The following is a 20973-nucleotide window of genomic DNA, read 5'->3' as shown; positions in this document are numbered from 1 at the left end:
ATTCAGCATTTGACATTACATAACAAAATTTTACCTCCTTGCCACTAGCCTGGACATTCAATCACAAGTTGCACCTTCCCTATGAAACACTTCATAGAGTTTTACCATGCAGAAAGAGAAATAAAGCACAGCACTCAAATTTTCTATACTTTCAAGCCAAACTATCCCAGCAAACCAAAGCCTAATATAGTTTCCGAGGAAAAAATCCGCAAACAGGGGTTGTGTCGAGCCGGTGTTTCAATACAACCTCTGTTTATGGTTTCTTTCATCTAATAATCTGTTTATGGTTTCTTTCATCTAATAATTGTTTTTGTAACAGTTCTGTAGACAGAAGAAGGAAAGCTGGCTATCAACAATAACCCCAAGTTTTGCAAAGAAGACCGTGAATTCAACCTATAACAATCTTGACTTAATAAACACACAGACATACCTGTTCAGCTACCATGTTGGCAATGTCTTTGAATATAAAGTTCAGTTCTGTGATGGATCGCAAGATGTTGTTGATCTCTCGCTCTCGGATTTGCACCATTTCTGTGTTGTCTTCCAGAAAAAGTTGGTCTTCCATCTGAAGCTGATGCTGCAGAGTGAAAAAAGTTCTGTAGCTGAAACTGCAGCAAAGTGGTAGCTCAGGTGTATGTTCACAAGTTAAAGTAAAGGGTGGGGAGAGAGAGAGAGAGGGGCTGCTTTTCTGTAATCATCTCTTAAGTAAAGCCCCATGACTACACTAAATTCAATCCAACCCCCAACTATATCCAATAGACCATTTCTGAAAAAATTCATGAAATGCTCTAATATAGTTTCTAATGATGAATGGCAGATTTTAGATTAAAAATTGAAACAAAATCTTTGATCATTGCATGTGTGGTTCCAGACAAGCTAAGTTGTGATATTGGACTAGTACTACATTAGCAGAAAACCATGAATAAGTTGTAAAGATTCCTAACAGTTTCAAAAAATGCTTCAAGGCTGAAATAATATCAGCATGCCATGCTTTTAAAACTACTTCACCAAATTCTTAGAAAACTTTATGTGCAAAATATGCATCATTATATTAGAAACCAACAGCATATTCATGTCCTGTAAATTTATAATGCATTAGGCTGCACAGCTGCACAAAAATATTATACATACATCTCCTCCAAATCTTTCAGGAGAAAGCTGCGTCTCTTCCATATAAAATGGAACGTCGAAAAATTTGTTCGAATGCTCCTCCCTTGATTGAAGTCCTGGAGAACAGAAGTGAACAGAAGAGCAAAATTGATATTATTGAACACTACAAAGCTGTTACTCTGGGCATATAGTAAAAGAAAGTATTGTATAACTTCTTTTCTTTATTCATATTAGAAATGTCAAAAGAGAAAGCACTGTTTGACCAATGCCAGTGTTTTAGGCAACATGCTGCTTAAATGCAAAATATGCTTTCAAGGTGATACAAGTAGCACCATCATCATTGAATAAAGCTTTATGAAAGATGCTACTCAAAAAGAAAAAGTTCCTTTAATCTACACCCTAGGGCAATAAAATGTTTGCTGTTTTCATAGGTTTTTATACAGATTTCAAACATGTAATCAACTTTAGAGTACATTGAATAGTTTTCATTTTGTACCATGACAATGAGTAAAATATAACTCTTTTTAGACACACTTTCTGCCCCTAAATGTTTATGGTTATGAACCATTATTGGCTTATGCTGCTTCACATTAACTGTAAAATCAATAACTAACAGGAAAGTGACTTTAGGATATTTTAATGAACCAGAAAAATTGTCATGTGAAGTCTTCAAATGCTAAGCCAATTCTAATTGCTCACTTTAGGTTCATAATTGTTATAAGTGATATGATATTTTAAAGGACCTAATTTCACTGTTCAAATGTTAAGAAACATGTAGAAAAATTTTCATCCTGATCTGGTCAATAGAAGTACCAAAAATACGATGTACAATCCAAAGTTGTCCACAACTGCATCTCGAGAAAAACACATTCTAAACTAAAAAACGAAAGTTCATCTATGTGGTAAAGATATGCTTTTTAAAATGATTTCTTCCATCATGAGAGCTCGGGACTCATAGTTATTATGAACATGTGGCTTTTGTGAACTCCTAATGAAAATGCAATAGCAAAAAGCCAGATGGCAATTTCCAGGGGACTCTTGACAACAGCTTTTTATAGTTTGCAACAGTCATTTTATATTCCTTAAAAGCAATTTTAAACTACTTCAAATTTAGTTGGAGCCTCGATTTTTTATGAAAGTAGAGAAACTATACTCGTGGAAGCGAGTAAAAACAAAATACATATATGTATGCAATTTTGGGAAAAATACTAGCGTTGCTCAAGTAGCATCTTGACCCTTGAATGCAAGATGTTTTTCATGTATTGCATTCCAGATTACTGTTTTGTCATCTTTGTTGTTGAAAAATATAATATGCTATCAACAAATAAGGCATGAAAAGAAGAATAAAGAAGCAAGAGCAAGAATGAAAGTATTTCGTTCATATATTTTATAATAATGCAATGAATTTCACTGCAAATAATAATGTATCACAGGTTAGTAGATAATATAAAACTTGCATCCTCTCTTATATTCAGTATAATGTAAATGCAAGGTCAAAAGTGATATCAGCGTCGGTACAGAAGCAGCAAGAGCTAGCCGGATGCACGGGCAGCGTCGCAGCAGCAACCAGGCCGTCTTAGCTCGTGCCTCGCGCCAACGTGTCGATGTCGCTGCAGTAGTGGGCATTCCTCTTCACTACACTTCGTCCCCCGTCGAAAGAGGAGCCATCCGGGCGACTCACGGTGAACAGAGTACGAGCAGATCGTAATAAGGTTTCAGCCGCTGTACGTGAACAGTTTCACGTCCCCGAAAGCGCCGGTCTGTGGATGGCGTAACGGGTTCGACGATGTAGTTAACTGGTGAAGTCTGTGAGACAATGCGGTAGGGTCCCTGGTATTTTAAAAAAAACTTCGAGGAAAGGCCTGTAGGCACAGCAGGAACTTAAAGCCACACAAGAGTGTCCGGAACAAAGTTAGGGTACGGGTGGTTATCGTCACGCCGATATTTTTGTCTCCACTGGTCGATGGTTGTGAACGACTGGGCGAGCTTACGGCATTCCTCGGCACGGCGGGCAGCTTCAGAGATGGGCGTAGACTTGGAGGAATCGGGGTGGTAGGGCAGAATGGTATCTAGTGTGGTGGAAGGGTCTCGGCCATATAACAGGAAAAATGGTAAAAAGCCCGTGGTCGCCTGTGGAGCAGTATTGTAGGCGTATGTCACAAACGGCAGAATGAGGTCCCAGTCGGAGTGGTCTGAGGCAACATACTTTGATATCATATCCCTTAGGGTACGGTTGAATCTTTCCGTCAATCCATTCGTCTGCGGATGGTAGGCGGTGGTAGTCCGGTGAACGATACGGCATTCGGCAAGGAGTGCGTTGACGACTTCAGAGAGGAATACACGTCCTCTGTCGCTGAGAAGTTCACGTGGTGCGCCATGATGGAGAATGAAGTGCCGCAGGAGAAAAGATGATACGTCGCGTGCTGTGGCAGCAGGCAAAGTGGCTGTTTCTGCATATCGCGTCAAATAGTCGACAGCGACAACAATCCAACGGTTTCCGGAAGCCTTGAGTGGAAGAGGCCCGTACAGATCGATCCCAATGCGGTCAAAAGGCCTGGCTGGGCAAGGAATTGGCTGGATCGGACCAGAGGTATGATGAGGCAGAGCTTTCCGTCGTTGGCACTGTGGGCATGACTGAATGTACTTGCGCAAAAAGGTGTACATGCCTCGCCAATAAAAACGGGAGGAAAGCCGAGCGTATGTTTTGAAGATGCCCGCATGTGCGCACTGAGGGTAAGCGTGGAAAGCTGAACATATTGCAGCACGAAGATGGCGAGGTATGACCAGTAACCACTTTCGGCCGTCAGGCTTGTAATTCCTGCGATAAAGAAGGCCATCCCGGACGTCAAAGTGAGCCGCTTGACGGCGCAACGTTCGAGAAGATGGAGAAGTCGACGGATCTGAAAGGAATCGCAGAAGAGAGCTGATCCAGTCATCCTTGTGTTGCTCAGACGCCATGTCACAGTTTTTTGGGAACGCAACCATTTCGTCCACGGCAGATAAACATGCAGAGCTTTCGGAGGACATAGGTGAGCGTGAGAGAGCGTCGGCATCAGTATGACGTCGGCCAGACCTGTAGACAACACGCATGTCGAACTCTTGCAACCGCAAAGCCCAGCGAGCTCAACGGCCGGAGGGGTCCTTCAACGTGGATAACCAACAAAGCGCATGGTGATCGGTGACTACGTCGAAAGGGCGGCCATATAGGTACGGTCTAAATTTACCTAGAGCCCATATAATTGCCAGACACTCTTTCTGTCACAGAATAGTTCTCCGCTTTGGTGAGTGTACGGCTTGCGTATGCGACTACGTACTCCTGGAATCCCGATTTGCGCTGCGCGAGCACGGCGCCGAGTCCAACACCGCTGGCATCAATGTGTACCTCCGTCGGAGCCGTCGGGTCGAAAAGACGCAAGATTGGCGGCGAGGTTAACAGGTGGCGCAACTTTTCGAAAGCATCGTCACAGGCGGGTGACCAAGCGTAACTTTTTGAGTCACTACGTAGAAGTTCAGTCAAGGGGGCGGTGATCATGGCGAAATTCCGAATAAAGCGGCAGAAATACGAGCACAGGCCAAGAAAGCTGCGCAGATCCTTCAGAGACGAAGGTTTAGGGAACTCTGCAACTGCCCGAAGCTTGGCAGTGTCTGGAAGAATACCCTCTTAAGATACAACATGACCGAGGATGGTGAGCTAACTTGCGCCGAAGCGGCATTTCTTCAGGTTGAGCTGAAGGTTGGCATCAGTTAGGCACTGCAGCACTTCATCTAGCCTGTGGAGATGTGTTGGAAAATCCGGTGAAAATATAATCACGTCATCTAAGTAGCACAGGCATGTTTTCCACTTCAGGCCACGCAAAAGATTGTCCATCATCCGCTCGAATGTTGCGGGTGCGTTGCAAAGACCAAAAGGCATGACACAGAATTCGTAAAGGCCATCAGGTGTGACAAAGGCCGTCTTAGGCTGATCTTCAGGTGCCAGAGGGACTTGCCAGTAGCCACTCCGTGAGTCAATAGAAGAGAAGAACTCCGCACCTTGGAGGCAGTCAAGGGCATCGTCGATTCTCGGTAACGGGTAAACGTCCTTTTGAGTTATTTTGTTAAGACGACGGTAGTCAACACAGAAGCGAATTGACCCATCCTTCTTCTTAACGAGAACGACTGGAGATGCCCAGGGGCTGTTCGAAGGCTGGATTACGCCACGCTTGAGCATATCAGCTACTTGCTTATCGATAACCTGTCGCTCGGCTGCGGACACGCGATAGGGTCTTTGACGCAATGGCGCATTGGTACCCGTGTTGATGCGGTGACACACGGCTGACGTGCGGCCGAGGGGAGTATGCTGGCAGTCGAAGGAATAATGGAATTTGTTCAGCAGTCGTAGAAGCTGAGCACGTTGCGAAACGGTTAACGTGTCGGCGATGGAGCTGCTCAGTACGTCTGGCCTTGTAGTCTGCGGCGAAGAGGCACAGGTCACTCCGGCGACTTCCGTCATGAAGTTCTAGAAGGGCACAAGGTAGCGGCGAACACTTGCGATGAATGAAAAGAGCAGATGGCGTGAAAAGGGCACTAGACTCGGCGAGAGAGTTGCAGGACACCATGGTAAGGGCAAAAGAGTGCGGCGGTATGATGACGTCTTCAGCAACAAATAGTTTGTCCCCAGTTTCATAAGCGTCATATAATGGAGCGTCGTCAAACACTTCAAATGCCACCTCAGCGCGAGAGCAGTCGATGACGGCCTTATTAGTGGAGAGAAAAACCCAGCCCAAAATGAGGTCGTGGGAGCAGGAATCCAACACTAGCAATTCAACGACATAAATTAGGCCATCAATCGCGATGCGAGCAGTACAGGCAGCGGCTGGTGTGACGTGATCTGCGCTGGCTGTACGAAGTGATATACTTGCTAGTGGCGTCATAACTTTTTTGAGCAAGCGGCAGAGTCTAGCACTGATCACTGAAACTGCTGCACCAGTGTCGACAAGAGCAAGTGCAGCGACGCCGTCCACATGTACGTCTAGAACATTCGTTGGTGAAGTGAGAGGCCTTGGTCTTTTCGCTGGTGACGCTGTTCCTGCCTCTGGAACTGCGGCAATTAGTTTTCCCGCTCCGGTGATGAAGGTCGACGACGCATCGGCGATGGCGAGCGGCGGTTAACAGGAGGGCGGTGGTCGGCGTACGATGACATCTGGTCGGGGGGCTGGGAGCCTGTGAACGAAGGGCGCGGTGGCACATAAAGGGCAAGTTCGAAGGTCTGGTCGTAGCTCTGGCGATAGACAGGGACGCGCCGACGGCAGTATCGCGCTATGTGGCCAGGTAGTCCACAGGCAAAGCATATTGGGCGATTGTCGAGTGTACGCCATTGTCCACTACTCTGGACGGACCTTGGCTGAGCGAACCGAGTAGTGGGTCGGAGCGGCACGGCTGAGGGAAGCGACGTAAAAGTCTGAAGAGGTGGTCGAGCCACTACTTCAGCATAGCTTAGAGGTGTATTTACCTCGGCACAGGCAACAGGGCTCGTCAATGGTGAAGTGTCACGGGCAGATGGCAGGGCCGCGCAAACTTGCTCCTGGATGACCTGGCGAATGTTTGCTGGCAGAGGTGACGGTGGTTGGCCGGCTGTTGATAGCAGCGATAGCTGACGAGCGACCTCAGCACGAACAAACTCCTTGGTCTGCGATAGCAGCGACTGAAGGTCAGATGTGGTGGCCAGGCTTGAGAGGGTGTCATCCGGGACGTCAGGGCGTCGCGTGAGAAGACGCTGTCGTCGCAGCTCGTCGAAACTCTGACACAACTCGATGACCTCGGAGACAGTGACAGGGTTCTTGGAGAGCAGCATTTGAAAGGCGTCGTCGGAAATGCCTTTCATGATATGTCGCACCTTGTCAGTTTCTGCCATCGACGGGTCGACACGCCGGCAGAGGTCGAGGATGTCCTCTATGTAGCTAGTGAATGTCTCGCCAGTTTGTTGGGACCGGCCTCGTAGGCGTTGTTCTGCGTGAAGTTTGCGCACACCAGGGCGTCCAAAAACATCTGCGATGCAGGTTTTGAAGGTAGTCCAAGTGGGAATATCCGCCTCATGGTTTCTGTACCACAGCTTGGCAACATCCGTTAAATAAAACATCACGGTACCAAGCTTTGTGGGATCGTCCCATTTTTTAGTAGTGCTGGCTCGTTCATAAAATTCCAGCCAATCCTCAACGTCTTTCTCGTCGGTGCCGCTGAAGATGTCGGGTTCTCGCAAGAGCTGGGCACCGGGACAGCTCCTGCATGGCGAAGCCGGTGGGGGTGTGAAGACAGCGTCGTCAGGCATGATGGACGGCAGCTTTCGGCTACGCAGTTCCAGGACTGGGGAAGACCGTAGCACTCTCCACCAAAATATAATGTAAATGCAAGGTCAAAAGCGGTATCAGCGTTGGTACAGAAGCAGCAAGAGCAAGAGCCGGATGTACGGGCAGCGTCGCAGCAGCAACCAGGCCATCTTAGCTCGTGCCTCGTGCCAACGTGTCGATGTCGCTGCAGTAGTGGGCATTCCTCTTCACTACATCAGAATTATGATCATATTCTGATGCAGCATGTCACTAATAAGTTTGCAATTATACCATAATAATTAATTTACAATTATAAATGATAATTACGACCTTACAGTTCTGTACTGTCCATGACATAAAATTTCTTATGTACAGCTCTTGATGAAACTAACACAAAGGTATAACCATGGATCTTATTAATTGTATACAGAAATTCATGTGTGCATTTATAATAATAGTAAGATGAAATAATTTGAATGGGCAATGTCACTATATACATAATTGCACTATATATTAACAACTTCATCTAAAGTAAAATTAAAGCAAGTTAAACTCCTATATCGTCATACATATTTTAGATAAATCAACTCATCAATAAAAACAATGTCATCAATACACAGCTTAAAAGCCATCATAACTCACTCTTTAGGAATCAATCATGCTATCTGTTATCCCAAAGCTTGCCTCTGCCCATAAGGTGCTCATAAGAAATATGTATCAGAAAATAAAAACAAATGACTAAAAACATAATAAGAAATAAAATAAACCCTAATGCTGCCCGGTTTCTTTTCAAAAAAAATTTTTTTTTTCAATTACCTTGCAAATTATGACATGGCATGGCTTCAAGTTCAATAAATTTTGTTGGCACAACTTTTTTACGCTGATGTACGCACTAAATCTGCATGTAAAAAAGCAGCCTGTTGCAAACTGATACTTGCCCTAAGAAACTGTGCCTATAAAAATTAAGAAAAAAAAAGGACTAAGTATTACCCAGTCCTAATTACAGTTATTTAACCATCAAAAATGCTGCAGTTTATTTTTTTTGCAGTGAATTCACAATAAAAAAAATTACAGAAGGGTCCACTTCTGTAATTTAGGACCCTAGATTTGTCAATATTTCTACTCGAAACCACCAAAAAGAATATAATAGGTAGAGAGGAAAAAAAAAATTGTTTTGCTGCTGGGTAAGCGTGTCCTGCATTTCACTAGTAGTGCGGTCACTCTAGAATCAGATGTCGAAAGCAGCCCTAATTGGAAACAAATTGCAGAACTGAACATTCCTTGAGCCTGCAGTCGACATGAAGTAACATAATAATGATGATGATAACAATAGTAATTTGCCCTTTATTAGTTGTGGACCGCACACATACCCAAGTATAATTAAAGCAAGCACTACTGCTTATAATCTGTGAAATTTCCAGGGACTGATCTAGCAGTGACCCTAAGCAAAAAAATATGTGGGAGCTCTAGAAAGGTCTAAATGGAATGGTTCAATTATTGAGTATATAAAACAAGCTTGAAGAGATGTCATTCACAGTTAGTTGAGAGTTCTACTGTTTTTGAAAGGCAATCTTGATACATGCACCCATTCACAGTCAAATGAACAGATCTAAGCTATTGCAAATAAACATCACTATACTTGCTTGAACTGACTTATTACGCAGAAAAATCTAGTGCATGCCATTTTCTTAGAGGCAAACACTTTAGACACATGCTAAGCCTGTTACACTAACAACTTTGCATTAGAAAAGTTTATTATGACAACTCACAGCTCCAGAAAGCTCTAATATATGAAAAAAAAAAGATTTATATTATACTGTAAAAGAGCATGAGACTCACTCTTGCAGTATGTTGTCTGAGAAGAACGAAAACTAGAGCTGAGAGACTGAAGAGAACTGGCCACAGAGCGCACCACATTCTGTGCCAAGTGAGCCTCCTTGGCATTGGAACCATGTTGCACTCCTTGCTGGATCACAGACAGCAGTTGCTGGCAATGGCTAAAAAGCTGCAAAAAGAGTGCACAAGTGTTGCAGATATCATTCATTGTAGAGAATAACCGCCACACACACAAAAAAACCAAAAAGTTTGAAAACAGTACTACTCATAACAGTGCACACTAAGCCTAGCAGTAATCGCCTACATATTCATCAGTAAGAACTCCTTTGATAATAAGGAGATAACTAATGCATAAATGCTTCCCTCACCCAAAAGCACGCGAGCATACACACGCACACGCACGCACGCACGCACACACACACACACACACACACACACACACACACACACACACACACACACACACACACACACACACACACAACTTCGAATGTCTTAAACACAAAAGTTTCGTACCCTTTTCTTAAACAACATCCGACACTCGGTGTTTGTGGCATCAAGCTTCGACCTCTTCAACATTAAAAAGATATACTTTATTATTTGTTGTCTCTTATTCACTTTAATTTAAGCGGTTTCTCATAGCTTCTTGAGTGACTTGGCATTTTAAATTATCTCCTCGAAGAGCCTTGTGCAACTGGCAGCCATGAATATGCAGCCTGTTTCTTGAGACAATCTCCATGCAATGGGAAGCAAAAAAAAAAAAATCAAACAATGCTTAGTCCATATTGACTGATGCCCCTGAGAGACTCCTATCATTTCCCATTGTGTCTTCATGGATTCAATTATTCCAATTGCAGTACCTACCCTATTTAGCCAGCTTTCTATTTCGCCTGAATAAGTCACTTGAGGACGTATTTCCAGAAGGCACTTTGGCCATCGAACTGATAACTTTCATTTCATAACCAAAGAGTCAATTTCAACCTACACAGAAACTATGCTCTAAATTATTTAACACCTTTAGCTTTGACTGTCATATGGCTGGCAGAAACAGGCTGCTTGTGACTCGCTCCTGTTGAACAGAATTTTTTCCCATCAAAAGCACTGTACTTAGCTCTGTTCTAGTTGAGTGATTCGAAGAAGTTATTACTCTGAAGACTTCCAAGATGTCCCAGCCATCCACAACTTTTTATGTAATGAAAAACTCTGAGAAAGCTATGAAATGTGGTTTAGGAGAGCTTTTGTCTGGGCAAGTTGGTGCAACATTTGGGAAATTAACAAAGACAACGATCCTGTTGTACATGCATTTTTGTTTTTCATGCTGGTTAGCTTAGCGAATAGAGGGATCATGCCATGGGCAAATGAACTATAGCTAGCATTGCAGTAATTCAAATTTTCAAGTTGACAATGCCATGTGCTTCTCTGAGAATTAATCTGATAATCTGTACACTATCATTCAAGTTGCTATGCATTGACATAGTAGTCCAAAGCAAATGGTTTCCTCTTAAAGGCAGGATATAAAGCAAGTATTGAGCTTCTTAAGGGGTTTTCACTCAAAGGTTTTCCTCTTTCACTGGAAAAGCTGATGCAATCTATTTTGTGGAAACAATGGCCGAACCAGAGGGGGAAACGACCCAAGCAGGCATTGTTTCATCCATTATGTTTACACTAGAAGCTTGATCGTGGGAAGCTACCTCACCTCTTTATGACTGTGCTAAGCTAAAGAATTTGCACACCATAGCAGAAGTCTCACACTTGGCAGCATAACTTCAAACCTCTTAGTGAAGATCCACTAACTAAATCCTTCATTTACAAAACTATGAGTCACAAACAATGATGGCGTTATTTATGTACTCATATGCAGCAAGGTTAAAAGCTCGGCTAGTTGTTACACGACTGAAAACAAATAAGTTAAAATACAATGTACACAGAAAAAAAATATGTATAATGAAGTTTCTTGCACTTGCTGTTAACTAAGCCATTACAGTTCTCTGGGTCAAGCAGTTCAGGGGCATGGCAAAAATGTCATGCTCAGAGCCATTGTTCTAAAGTACTGCAAACAAAAACACTAATCACGAACAATAAAACCCTGAAGAAAAAGCTGTTTATAATACATGGTATTACAAAATAGTTTTCAGTCAAAAGCAAGTTTCGCCCATTTAAATTCTAACTACTACAACACGAAAATTTCCTACAAAACATCAGGTCGAACATCAAGAAAGCACTTGAAGCTGACGGTAATACAAGACAGTCATACAATAACTAAACAATGAGCACTTCTGTGGTCATAATTAGGCACAGCACATAGGTAAATCCAAAGTGGTACATATATGCCAAACTTAGCTCCCACAGATATGCTGGCACAATGATCATCAATACTTTCTTTTGCTTACTGAAGGCAATAAATCTGCTTAAAAATTTTAAGTGATTAAATAATATCGTCTTTACATGACCTTCATATTCTGGTTATGAAAGAAGCCTAGTTATTCCCAGGTATCAGGAACACAAATTGCTCTGCAATACCTTAAAGTACAAGGAAGAGTTGGCATGCTGGCACATCGCCTTGTGCCAAACACCATATCCACTTGACATGGCAACACAACCATATCCACTTGGCAATACCATAACTACATGAAACATGTAGGTACTCAACATTATTTCATTCTTAAGCATCACTAAAATGCAGAGAAGGGTTCAAGTTCTTCAGTCACTATTGATTAGTGTGGCTGCAGTGGTATTCACATGAGCGAGAAATTTGTGGGGGATAAAGGTGGAGCTTAGTCATGTCAGCTAGCCGAGAGAAAAACCCATAGAAGTACCCCGCTCACACGGATCAGGCGAATGAAGAGAGAAGCCAGTGTTACCAGACTACTCTGGTGGCTTGTACAACCACACGTTTCAACGGCTTCTGATGATAAAAGTACCGTGCGGGCCAGGGAGGAATGGCCAAGTGCAGAATTAAGCTATAGAGACTTGCACTGCCACCTTTTGCAGAGAGCATATACTAACACTTTTACATAAGAAATTTTTTCAAGTAAAATATATGCATAATGTGGAAAACTCTTGTATCTTACATTAGTCAACATTCATCTAGGCCCGAGGTTTTTGTTCACTGCAGACAATTTAGCTTGTCATTATAGATGCAGAAATTTTCTGTTATAGCGCTGAAATTATGTATAATGAGGTGCAGCCTTCTGCATGAGAAGTATGAATCTGAGAGAGCAAGCAACACTCCACTAAACCTCTATAAAATTTGCTCAAATGCATTGTATATTGCTTTTCATCAATAATACACTACAAATAGGTGTTACATTTTTTTTTTCTCTCGTTAGGTCGTTGTTTCAGAAAAACTGCTGACATTCGGTTCATATGGCTTAAGAAAATGGCAATGTCAAAATGCTAATTAAAATAACCAAATTTGAAAGAAAAAAAAAGATAATATCTAGTATGTGGGACATAGTACACGTAGTGTCCCACAAGCACACAATCAAGGGAAGTGACATCGCCGCTAAGCTAGGCTATTGCTACCATTGAGGACACTGACACAAACACACATCCACCCGAGTAAAACACAAGACACTCAGCGCTCACTACCAACTGTTTATTTCTCCTGAATGACCTTCTTATATACCTACAGAAAAATGCGCAAAAGCAACTATGAACGGAGCTGCGCATGTGGACAGCATACAGGGTGTGATGTACATAGCGCCAACACCATTTATTGCTTTTGCAAATTTTTCTGTACGTATATAAGAAGGTCATTTAGGAGAAATAAACAGTTGGTAGTGAGCATTGAGTGTCATGTGTGTTACTCGGGTGGATGTGCGAGTGTTTGTGAGAGTGAAAGTTGCGCTAAATATCTGACAATATGACGAGTACCCAACTATCCTAACAATAAGTTTTACTGAGTGGACACCGAACCTGTGGCCAACGCACTCCAAACATCAGCCCGAAATTGCGCTTTTTCTCCCATCGGACGAGGATTTTTTTTCCTGTTGCTAACAAGGTCCGATTCTCAGCAAGAAGGCATGGAGAGGTCATGCCCACTTGCTAATCCGTCATACCGTTGTCATGCGATCCACATACGCTGCTTCTCCCCCGAGGAGTTCTCCCCCTTGATTACCCTTTATAGAAAGCTGTGGTTGTAAATCTACAGAGTGAAAAAAGAAGTAGTACTCTACTTTTCATATGGTGACTAAAGAAAGGTGCTTTAGACAGTTGGGAAGATGAATAGTAAATGCACTGGAATAAAAAATTTGTCAGATGTCAAATTTAGGCAGTAATGCACCGAAAATCCATTTGTGGATTGAGGGGTTGACATTTTGACAAAATCATGGTATTGTGGGAAAGAGGATAAGCTGGCATGCTGCACAATATGCACTTTTCTTGCTTCAGCTAGAGGAATCTAACAGCAAATAAAATTCAATAGCATCATAGTTTGCACTCCTTCAGTTTACAAGTAAATGAGCGAGCAGAACACATCTCTACACATTTATCGAGTAAACAGACTAACTGAACTTCACCTCCTTCATTGCAATTATTTCTAGTGTTTTCTGTGCCACAACCAAGATATATGATCATGAAGCTCAAAGTAGTACAAGACTATGAATAAAATTTGACAACTTGCACCTAAATCTAACTACATGGGTGTCATCGCATTTTGCCCCAATTGAAATGCAACTGCTGTGGCCAAGAATTGAACCTGCAACCTAAAGCTTAGCAGTACAAACATCCCAGCCTGCTAGGCTATTAAGGTGGGTCTGAGTTGCAATGACGTCAACAGAGTCTTTGAATGTATGCGTTGGACTCTGGGTGAAAAAGACAGCGAGGTAGTGAGGGATGGACGGAGTCAAATCAGCCTCATGGTGGACTACAACACACCGAACACCTCCCCCAACCCCCTCCAGTCAGTTTATCACTGTGAATAATTACTTGGCTGCAACAAAGAGAGTGAATCTCAAACCTGTGCCAGCTGATGTGTTGTTTGCTCAATCTCATCTTCTTCAAGTGAGCTCTCATCAAATGTTGGCCGGTTGAGGTGACGATCGTGCAAGGCAGACAGCTCTTTCACTGTAAATATTAAATGACCGATTCTTAGAGCTTTAAGAAGATCTGGATCAAGCAGGTTCAAGAAATGCCATGGGAGCAAAAATCTTGCATAAACGTAAATAAAAGAAAATGTATCTTTAGAGTATGGTAAAAGAAACAATTAACTGCTTTCAACTGTGTGAAATAATGAGAAGGCATAAAAAACAATGAAAAAGCACTCATTATTTTTTCATCAGTAGCACTTAATTTATGCTAACTAAAACAACAAAGATAGAGGATATCAGCAACACTACAACACACCTATAGCAAGAATGCAGCACTATTTTTAAATATTCACTGGCAACCTTTCACACACAAGTACTGAAAATATGTTCGAAGTATGTGACATAGGCATACGAAAATGTGCAAGTAGTAGAGAACTGAAACTGGCACTTTGAAAAAAAAAAAAAAAAAGAACACTAACCTAAAAAATAATAAAAATTTACAAGTATGATACTGCAGTCAGCTCATACACGTACTTAAAATGAAAAACAAAGATATACAAAAAAATCGGGTAAAGAAGGTACTATTCAACATACTGTACAGGGTTTGTGCAAGTTCCGAAAAAAAAAAATTCATGAATATGCAAGGACTTTCAAGGCTATATAAAATTTTTAAGGCCTTCTTCAAGAGGTAAATTTTTTTTTCAATATCAAAAATCTTGAAACGGTGCACACCGAAGGTCTTACATTTATTGCATAAAAAAAATACATATCACAATAATAGGAAATGATTTACTGCATGACATGAGCAATGAAGCCATACATTGGTACAAATCTCTTTTGTCTATGTCAGTTGGAAGATTTTGTAGAACATTTATTATTTTTATACTATTTCTGGGTCATTTATCTTTAAAGTGCCAATTTTTAATTTTCCTTGTTTTGAGTTTTTTGGCCCATATAGTGTTTTTAATGACTGTTTATCACTTGGTAATGAAAAATTGCTTACTTATATAATTTTTACACATTCCACAATTTCTTTTTGCTCTACAAATCATATTTTTTAGAAGAGCCTTTAATTATGCATAATTTAGTATACTGAAACGAATGCTGGAGTACTTTTCAAACTGGCCAAAACTTCTTTTCCGAGACGCATGAAAAACAACCATTTTCTCGCGGTAACGAAAGAGTTAAAGCCCACGCACAAACGCTGACGCTGTGTTGGATGGAGGCAATGGACATGCGATAGTGATGGGACGACTGCGCTCGCAGCCGATACTACTTTCGCTAGCACTGGCGGTGAGGTTTTCAGTCATTGACACGATGTGTACAGTGAACGCTACCTCCAAGACTCGCATCAAGCGAAATGCTGCCAGCTGCCTAACGAGAGTCGGCTAAATAGGTATTAAAATTGGCACGGTTTGTTGGCCACATTTCAGAACTTGAACAAAAGCAAAGGTTCAGTAATGAAAACCCTTTTCATGATAAAAAATACCAATTCAAAGTTAGGATTAAAAACATTCTTGGTTTTCCAAAAACTTGTCCAAAATTCAAGGTTTTTAAGGACCTTGAAAACAGACTTGATTTTCAAGGGTATTCAAGGACCTGTGCACGCCTTGTGCACCACAGTTGAACCTCTTGTTAAAAAACATGCATCGAACAGCAATTCTTGTTTTTTATAGGAGTTGTTTCTTATAAGCAATGTACCATGTATGCATTTTCTTATCAACCTCGGTTTTAATGTGGGCACTCTGGTGCCTTTTATACTCATTTGTTTCTTACATCAGTGTCTTTTATAAAGGGTCCAGCTGTAATAGATTAACCTTCCCATAGGCATAGCATGAACAAGACAGCATTTATATTGAACAATAAATTGTGCATTTACAATGATAATCATTTCTGTAAAAACCACCATCAGTCAATCATTTGATTGACAAATAACATAGTACAGTTTGTGCCAAAATGTTAATGTGGCATACACTGTAGAAGTTGCAAATGATGTCCACACTTACCCTGCAGGGCTTGAAAGAGTACTGACACAATTTTGAGACTTTGCAAAAGAGACATTTTTGGCTTCATTGGTATGCAGTGTTAATGCTCTCCACATGCCACAGTCAAACAACACGTATGAAATATTTTACTTTGATTTAAAATTTTTCATCACTGAGAATCAGCAAGCCTGCCCCACTGCAATGTACATTATCCCTATGAGTCTGGATAGTTCCACTGAGTTTGCGAATTTTGTATCCTGCAAGCAGAAAAATTCGCAAAAATGCCTGTCCGGGTCACTGGAAGACGGTTCACTTATCATTGTTTAAGCGCACGCCTCGAGCAGATGATAGATCTTTCGCTAGTACATCGAGAGTTGCTTTCAGCCCATGACAACACACTGCCATGAAACATCACTGAAAAGCCATATCTTGATACCAAAAGTGTACTTCTAAGGTAGCAGTATTTTGAAATAAACTCGATGCATTCCCAGGCATTACATTACTCTATTCAGGGCTCTCGACATTAGTGTTCTTATTTAGAGCAATAACCTGAAAATATTTGAAATTCACGTCAGTACTTTTAACGAAGCTGTCAGTGTTTTTGGGGTCTGTATGTCGGCGAGAGTTCTCCTCAATCCTTCGTTTGAGCATGAAGATTGCTATAGGCATGATGTCATATGGTCCGGTCACAGTTTTACCATCACTTATGGTGTTGAAAAAATTTATGCAATGAGTAACTGATTCGGTGTCAACCAGAGCGATGAATTGCGCTAGTTGGTGATGCTTCACAATTCCTTCTTGTGCTGCAGATGACAAGACGAGAACGATACAGACACTACAGGACAGGTGGTGCATAGGACATTAGCACATCACCTGTCCTGTAGTCCCTGTATGGTCCTTGTCTCGTCATCTGCAGTGCAACAAATCAGAAATCACAGTTTTTAGCATATGAAAGAAATGTGTACACAAAAGAAATGCTATAGTTTAGAGCTACAGACGAATCATGATCAGTTGGGGTTCTTTCCAGCATATCAAATGCTGAATACAATTTTTCCTGCATTCTTGCCTTATTAAAATGAGGCTGAGAGATTGAAGGTCAAACCCATGACATTGAACTGCTTAGCAGAAAATGCCATAAAAAGTTATGTGTATATTATGCTTCATGCTAAAGCATATAGAAACTGCAAAAAAAAAAGTCCTATAAACTATACTAGTCTAATTGCGAGTAGCATCTAAAAAAGTGTGCAGTGCTACACTTTTTTAGATGCTGCCTACAAGCACAAAAATCCACTCAAGTTTAAAAGAAAGCAAATGAATTGCACAAGAATCGGAAGCTACCAAAGGCGGTATTCATCACTCAGACAGTACAATTGTAACCAGACACTAGCATGTAAAGAGTATAGGTTAAAGATTGGTAGATATGGGCACTTTGGCTTAAAAAACCTGACGTGACCTGTAAGTTTTGTTTATGAAACAGGTCAGTTCTAAGGCTACTGGTGTTAAAATATTGACATCAACAGCAAAGATAACTATAAATAAGAGCACACTACATTTGCAGCCACCGCAGAATTCATGAATAACTGAGATAGACATCTTTTTTTTAAAAATAAATTCCTTCATGTACTTATTTAAAAAAAAACAAAAAAAAACAAGAACACTAATGCATTGATTTGATATGTGGGGTTTAACATCCCAAAACCACCATATGATTATGAGAGACGCCATAGTGGAGGGCTCCGGAAATTCCGACCACCTGCGGTTCTTTAACGTGCACCCAAATCTGAGCACACGGGCCTACAACATTCCCGCCTCCATCGGAAATGCAGCCGCCGCAGCCGGGATACAAACCCGCGACCTGCGGGTCAGTAGCCGAGTACCTTAGCCACTAGACCACCGTGGCGGGGCAGAACACTAATGCAGTGAAGTGGGAAAAATAACAAGGGTGAAACACAATAGGCTTGTCCAGCCAATCTTGCTTCATATTTCATAAAAACTGAGAAGCAGGTTTGAAACTCAGAACATAGTTATAAATTTCTTAGAAGTAATTATAGTTGTCAATATGAAATAAACACACACAAAAAAAGTAGAAAAGTAGCCACGGTGTAAATCACTGCAGCTGCTCCCGCCATCTGCAAGTTATGAATATGTGTGATGACGTGAATTGACAATTCTTAAATGGCTTCTTAGAGCAGTCTCTACTTATGCTGCACTATTTGAAAATGTGACAAGGTATGCGACCTACACAGATTTGGCTAATGACTAAATGACATCAATTATTGCTTGATGGCTACAGCATGAATGAATGTGAAGAAACCATTTAAAGCATACTATAAGAACTTATCTTAAACTTTATTTGTAACTTTTACTGTTAAACTTGTCTTATTCTGACATCTGCGCTAATGCTAGTGCCTTGCAGCAAAAACTTTTTTATAAGTTCTTTAGCTTCAATGAGGGAGTGTGAAAGCAGTAAATGGGGGAAAACCTACATTATTAAACATGGTCATTCCCAGACACAAAAATACATTGATAAATAAATTATGTAAATAATGAGTGAGCAAAAAAATAAACACAACTTACGGATAAGAGCCCCCATAGTATCTACTTAGGCACAAAGATATTAGGTGCCTTCAGGAAAGTTTTTAGTAAAATCTAGATGTTGTTTTAGGCAGACTCTTTAAAATTAAGGCAATACTACACTATAAACAGGCTGCTATGTGGTATGACAGTCCTTCAATTTACCTTCAACAGCAAAGTACAAGCAACTGTATCACCATAGTCCCTCATAGTATTGAGGGACTATAGTGGTGCAGTTGACTTAGCAGCGGTGGGAGTGAGCCCAGAAACTTCACAGTACAGCAGTGAGATTAGATCTCCGTCAGTCTATGACAACGAAACTACAGCTCAAGGACATACTTCAGGAAACAAAACTTGACAGGCCTGCAGATTCCATGCTGACACGACAAAAACCTTGTCCTGTAGTTTTTCCAGCATGAATTTTACAATTATAGGAAAATTTGCAGCAGTGCAGTGAAGAAACCAGGTCAAGCACCAGGTGCAAGTGACAAGCTTTGTAGAGCTGTTTACATTTATTTTAAAAAATATTCTAAAAAATTTAAATAATTACCTACAGACTAGTTCAAGATGTGGCAAGGTACACACATCAGATGGTATACACATGGCTAAATATAAAAACTATACAACAGAATGCACATCACATTATCAGTAACACATGTAACTCTAATTGATGCATTTACATGAGTTGCACAAAATAGCCCACAGACATAATGTAGCCTGCAAACAGTTTGACTTGTCATGTTACTGACACATTGTGCTTGTGACCCCTTCGAGGGATCAGTAGTAACACTTCTGACCTCTCGAAGGTGCCGTCCTGCATGTACAGCAATGGATTGATTGATTTGTGGGGTTTAACGTCCCAAAACCACCATATGATTATCAGAGACGCCGTAGTGGAGGGCTCCGGAAATTTTGACCACCTGGGTTTCTTTAATGTGCACCCAAATCTGAGCACATGGGCCTACGACATTTCTGCCTCCATCAGAAAGGTAGCCGCCACAGCCGGGATGCATGTACAGCAATGCCTGCTAGTAAATTCACTTAGGGTGGTTTTCCTGCATTCATACACAGCAACCCCCTTTCAGGACATATGTCAGTAATATTCAGTTGACACACATCAGCATGCGTTTTAGTGTCATTACAATACACAACATGTGAAAAACCACCGGAAACACAAAATGAGGAAATAAATGAGGTTTCCTATATAAAAAAATGCCCCACACTAAACGTTTGGCGCAGTAAAAGCAACGTACCATCATCCCAAAAATGTAATTACCTCAATTTATGAGAACTTACATTTGTCCCTGATCTTCGTCATCTGATAGTTTACCTGTGCGCAAAGAAAACAGGCGTGGAGAAGACACAAAGTAAGTATATAAGCAAGCACTGTAAATCACAGTGAGTAATAACGACTCACCTCTTCTAAGGCGTCAATCCTAGTCAGAGAAAACATCAAAGAAAAAAGGACAAACAACGGCAGATGATGACATATTAGAAAATAATGTAGTAAAGAAAGATGGCATAGCTACCTGCAAGTGTAATGCGTCTTACCATCGAGGAGGTTCAGCGACGTCTTTATAAATGCCCATGCCAGTTTCAACATCCCGTCCAACTAGTGCCACGGTGTCTTCATGAACCTGCACAAGTTACACAACAATCATGTCAGTCGTACTGAAGCCTTAATGCTGGTTACAGCTATTGCGCTCGAAAGTGATGCCACGCCCACCGAAGAGAAGATTGTATATCTGTCTTTCTCGACGCACTTTAACAGTGTCGACTTACATGATCTCCGAAGATATGCTTGCTTTGAAGGGCATTGTTACGCATCAGCACAAACGCTTCTGTGAGGCTTCTGGTCACCATTTTGACATAAATTGATAACTACGCTTTGAACGCCTCTAGTAGGAACACGTGCAACGTTAAAAGTACGCTTAACAAGTTTGAAACAAACATTTCAATCTAAGCTACCTTTACATATGTAAACTTTAGCCGCCATTGTGAAACAGACGACATAGCGCTGGTGCCGCCATCGCACGGCTAAACTGGCTGAAACAAAAACATATTGAACAAACAAAAAACGCAATATTAAACATAAATGTCTTGTAAATTGTTAATTTATTAAGTACTTCTTTA

General features: G+C 41.4%; 1 protein-coding gene across 1 annotated transcript in view; it reads right to left on the bottom strand.

The window, feature by feature from the left end:
* Syx16 (syntaxin 16) overlaps positions 1–20868 on the bottom strand; it is a 32750-nt gene extending 11882 nt beyond the window's left edge. Inside the window, exons 1-8 of the mRNA XM_037433794.2 lie at positions 20623–20868; positions 20392–20477; positions 20258–20276; positions 20137–20170; positions 14212–14318; positions 9255–9420; positions 1132–1226; positions 431–577 (exon numbers count right to left, since the gene is read on the bottom strand). Of these exons, the coding sequence (XP_037289691.1) occupies positions 431–577; positions 1132–1226; positions 9255–9420; positions 14212–14318; positions 20137–20170; positions 20258–20276; positions 20392–20477; positions 20623–20703 (735 nt within the window). The 5' untranslated portion in view covers positions 20704–20868. The remainder of the gene's footprint in view (positions 1–430; positions 578–1131; positions 1227–9254; positions 9421–14211; positions 14319–20136; positions 20171–20257; positions 20277–20391; positions 20478–20622) is intronic.
* Positions 20869–20973: the final 105 nt, after the last annotated feature.

Source organism: Rhipicephalus microplus, chromosome X (assembly GCF_043290135.1).
Source record: "Rhipicephalus microplus isolate Deutch F79 chromosome X, USDA_Rmic, whole genome shotgun sequence".
NCBI classification, from domain to species: Eukaryota; Metazoa; Arthropoda; class Arachnida; order Ixodida; family Ixodidae; genus Rhipicephalus; species Rhipicephalus microplus.
This window is presented reverse-complemented; position numbering and strand designations above follow the sequence as displayed.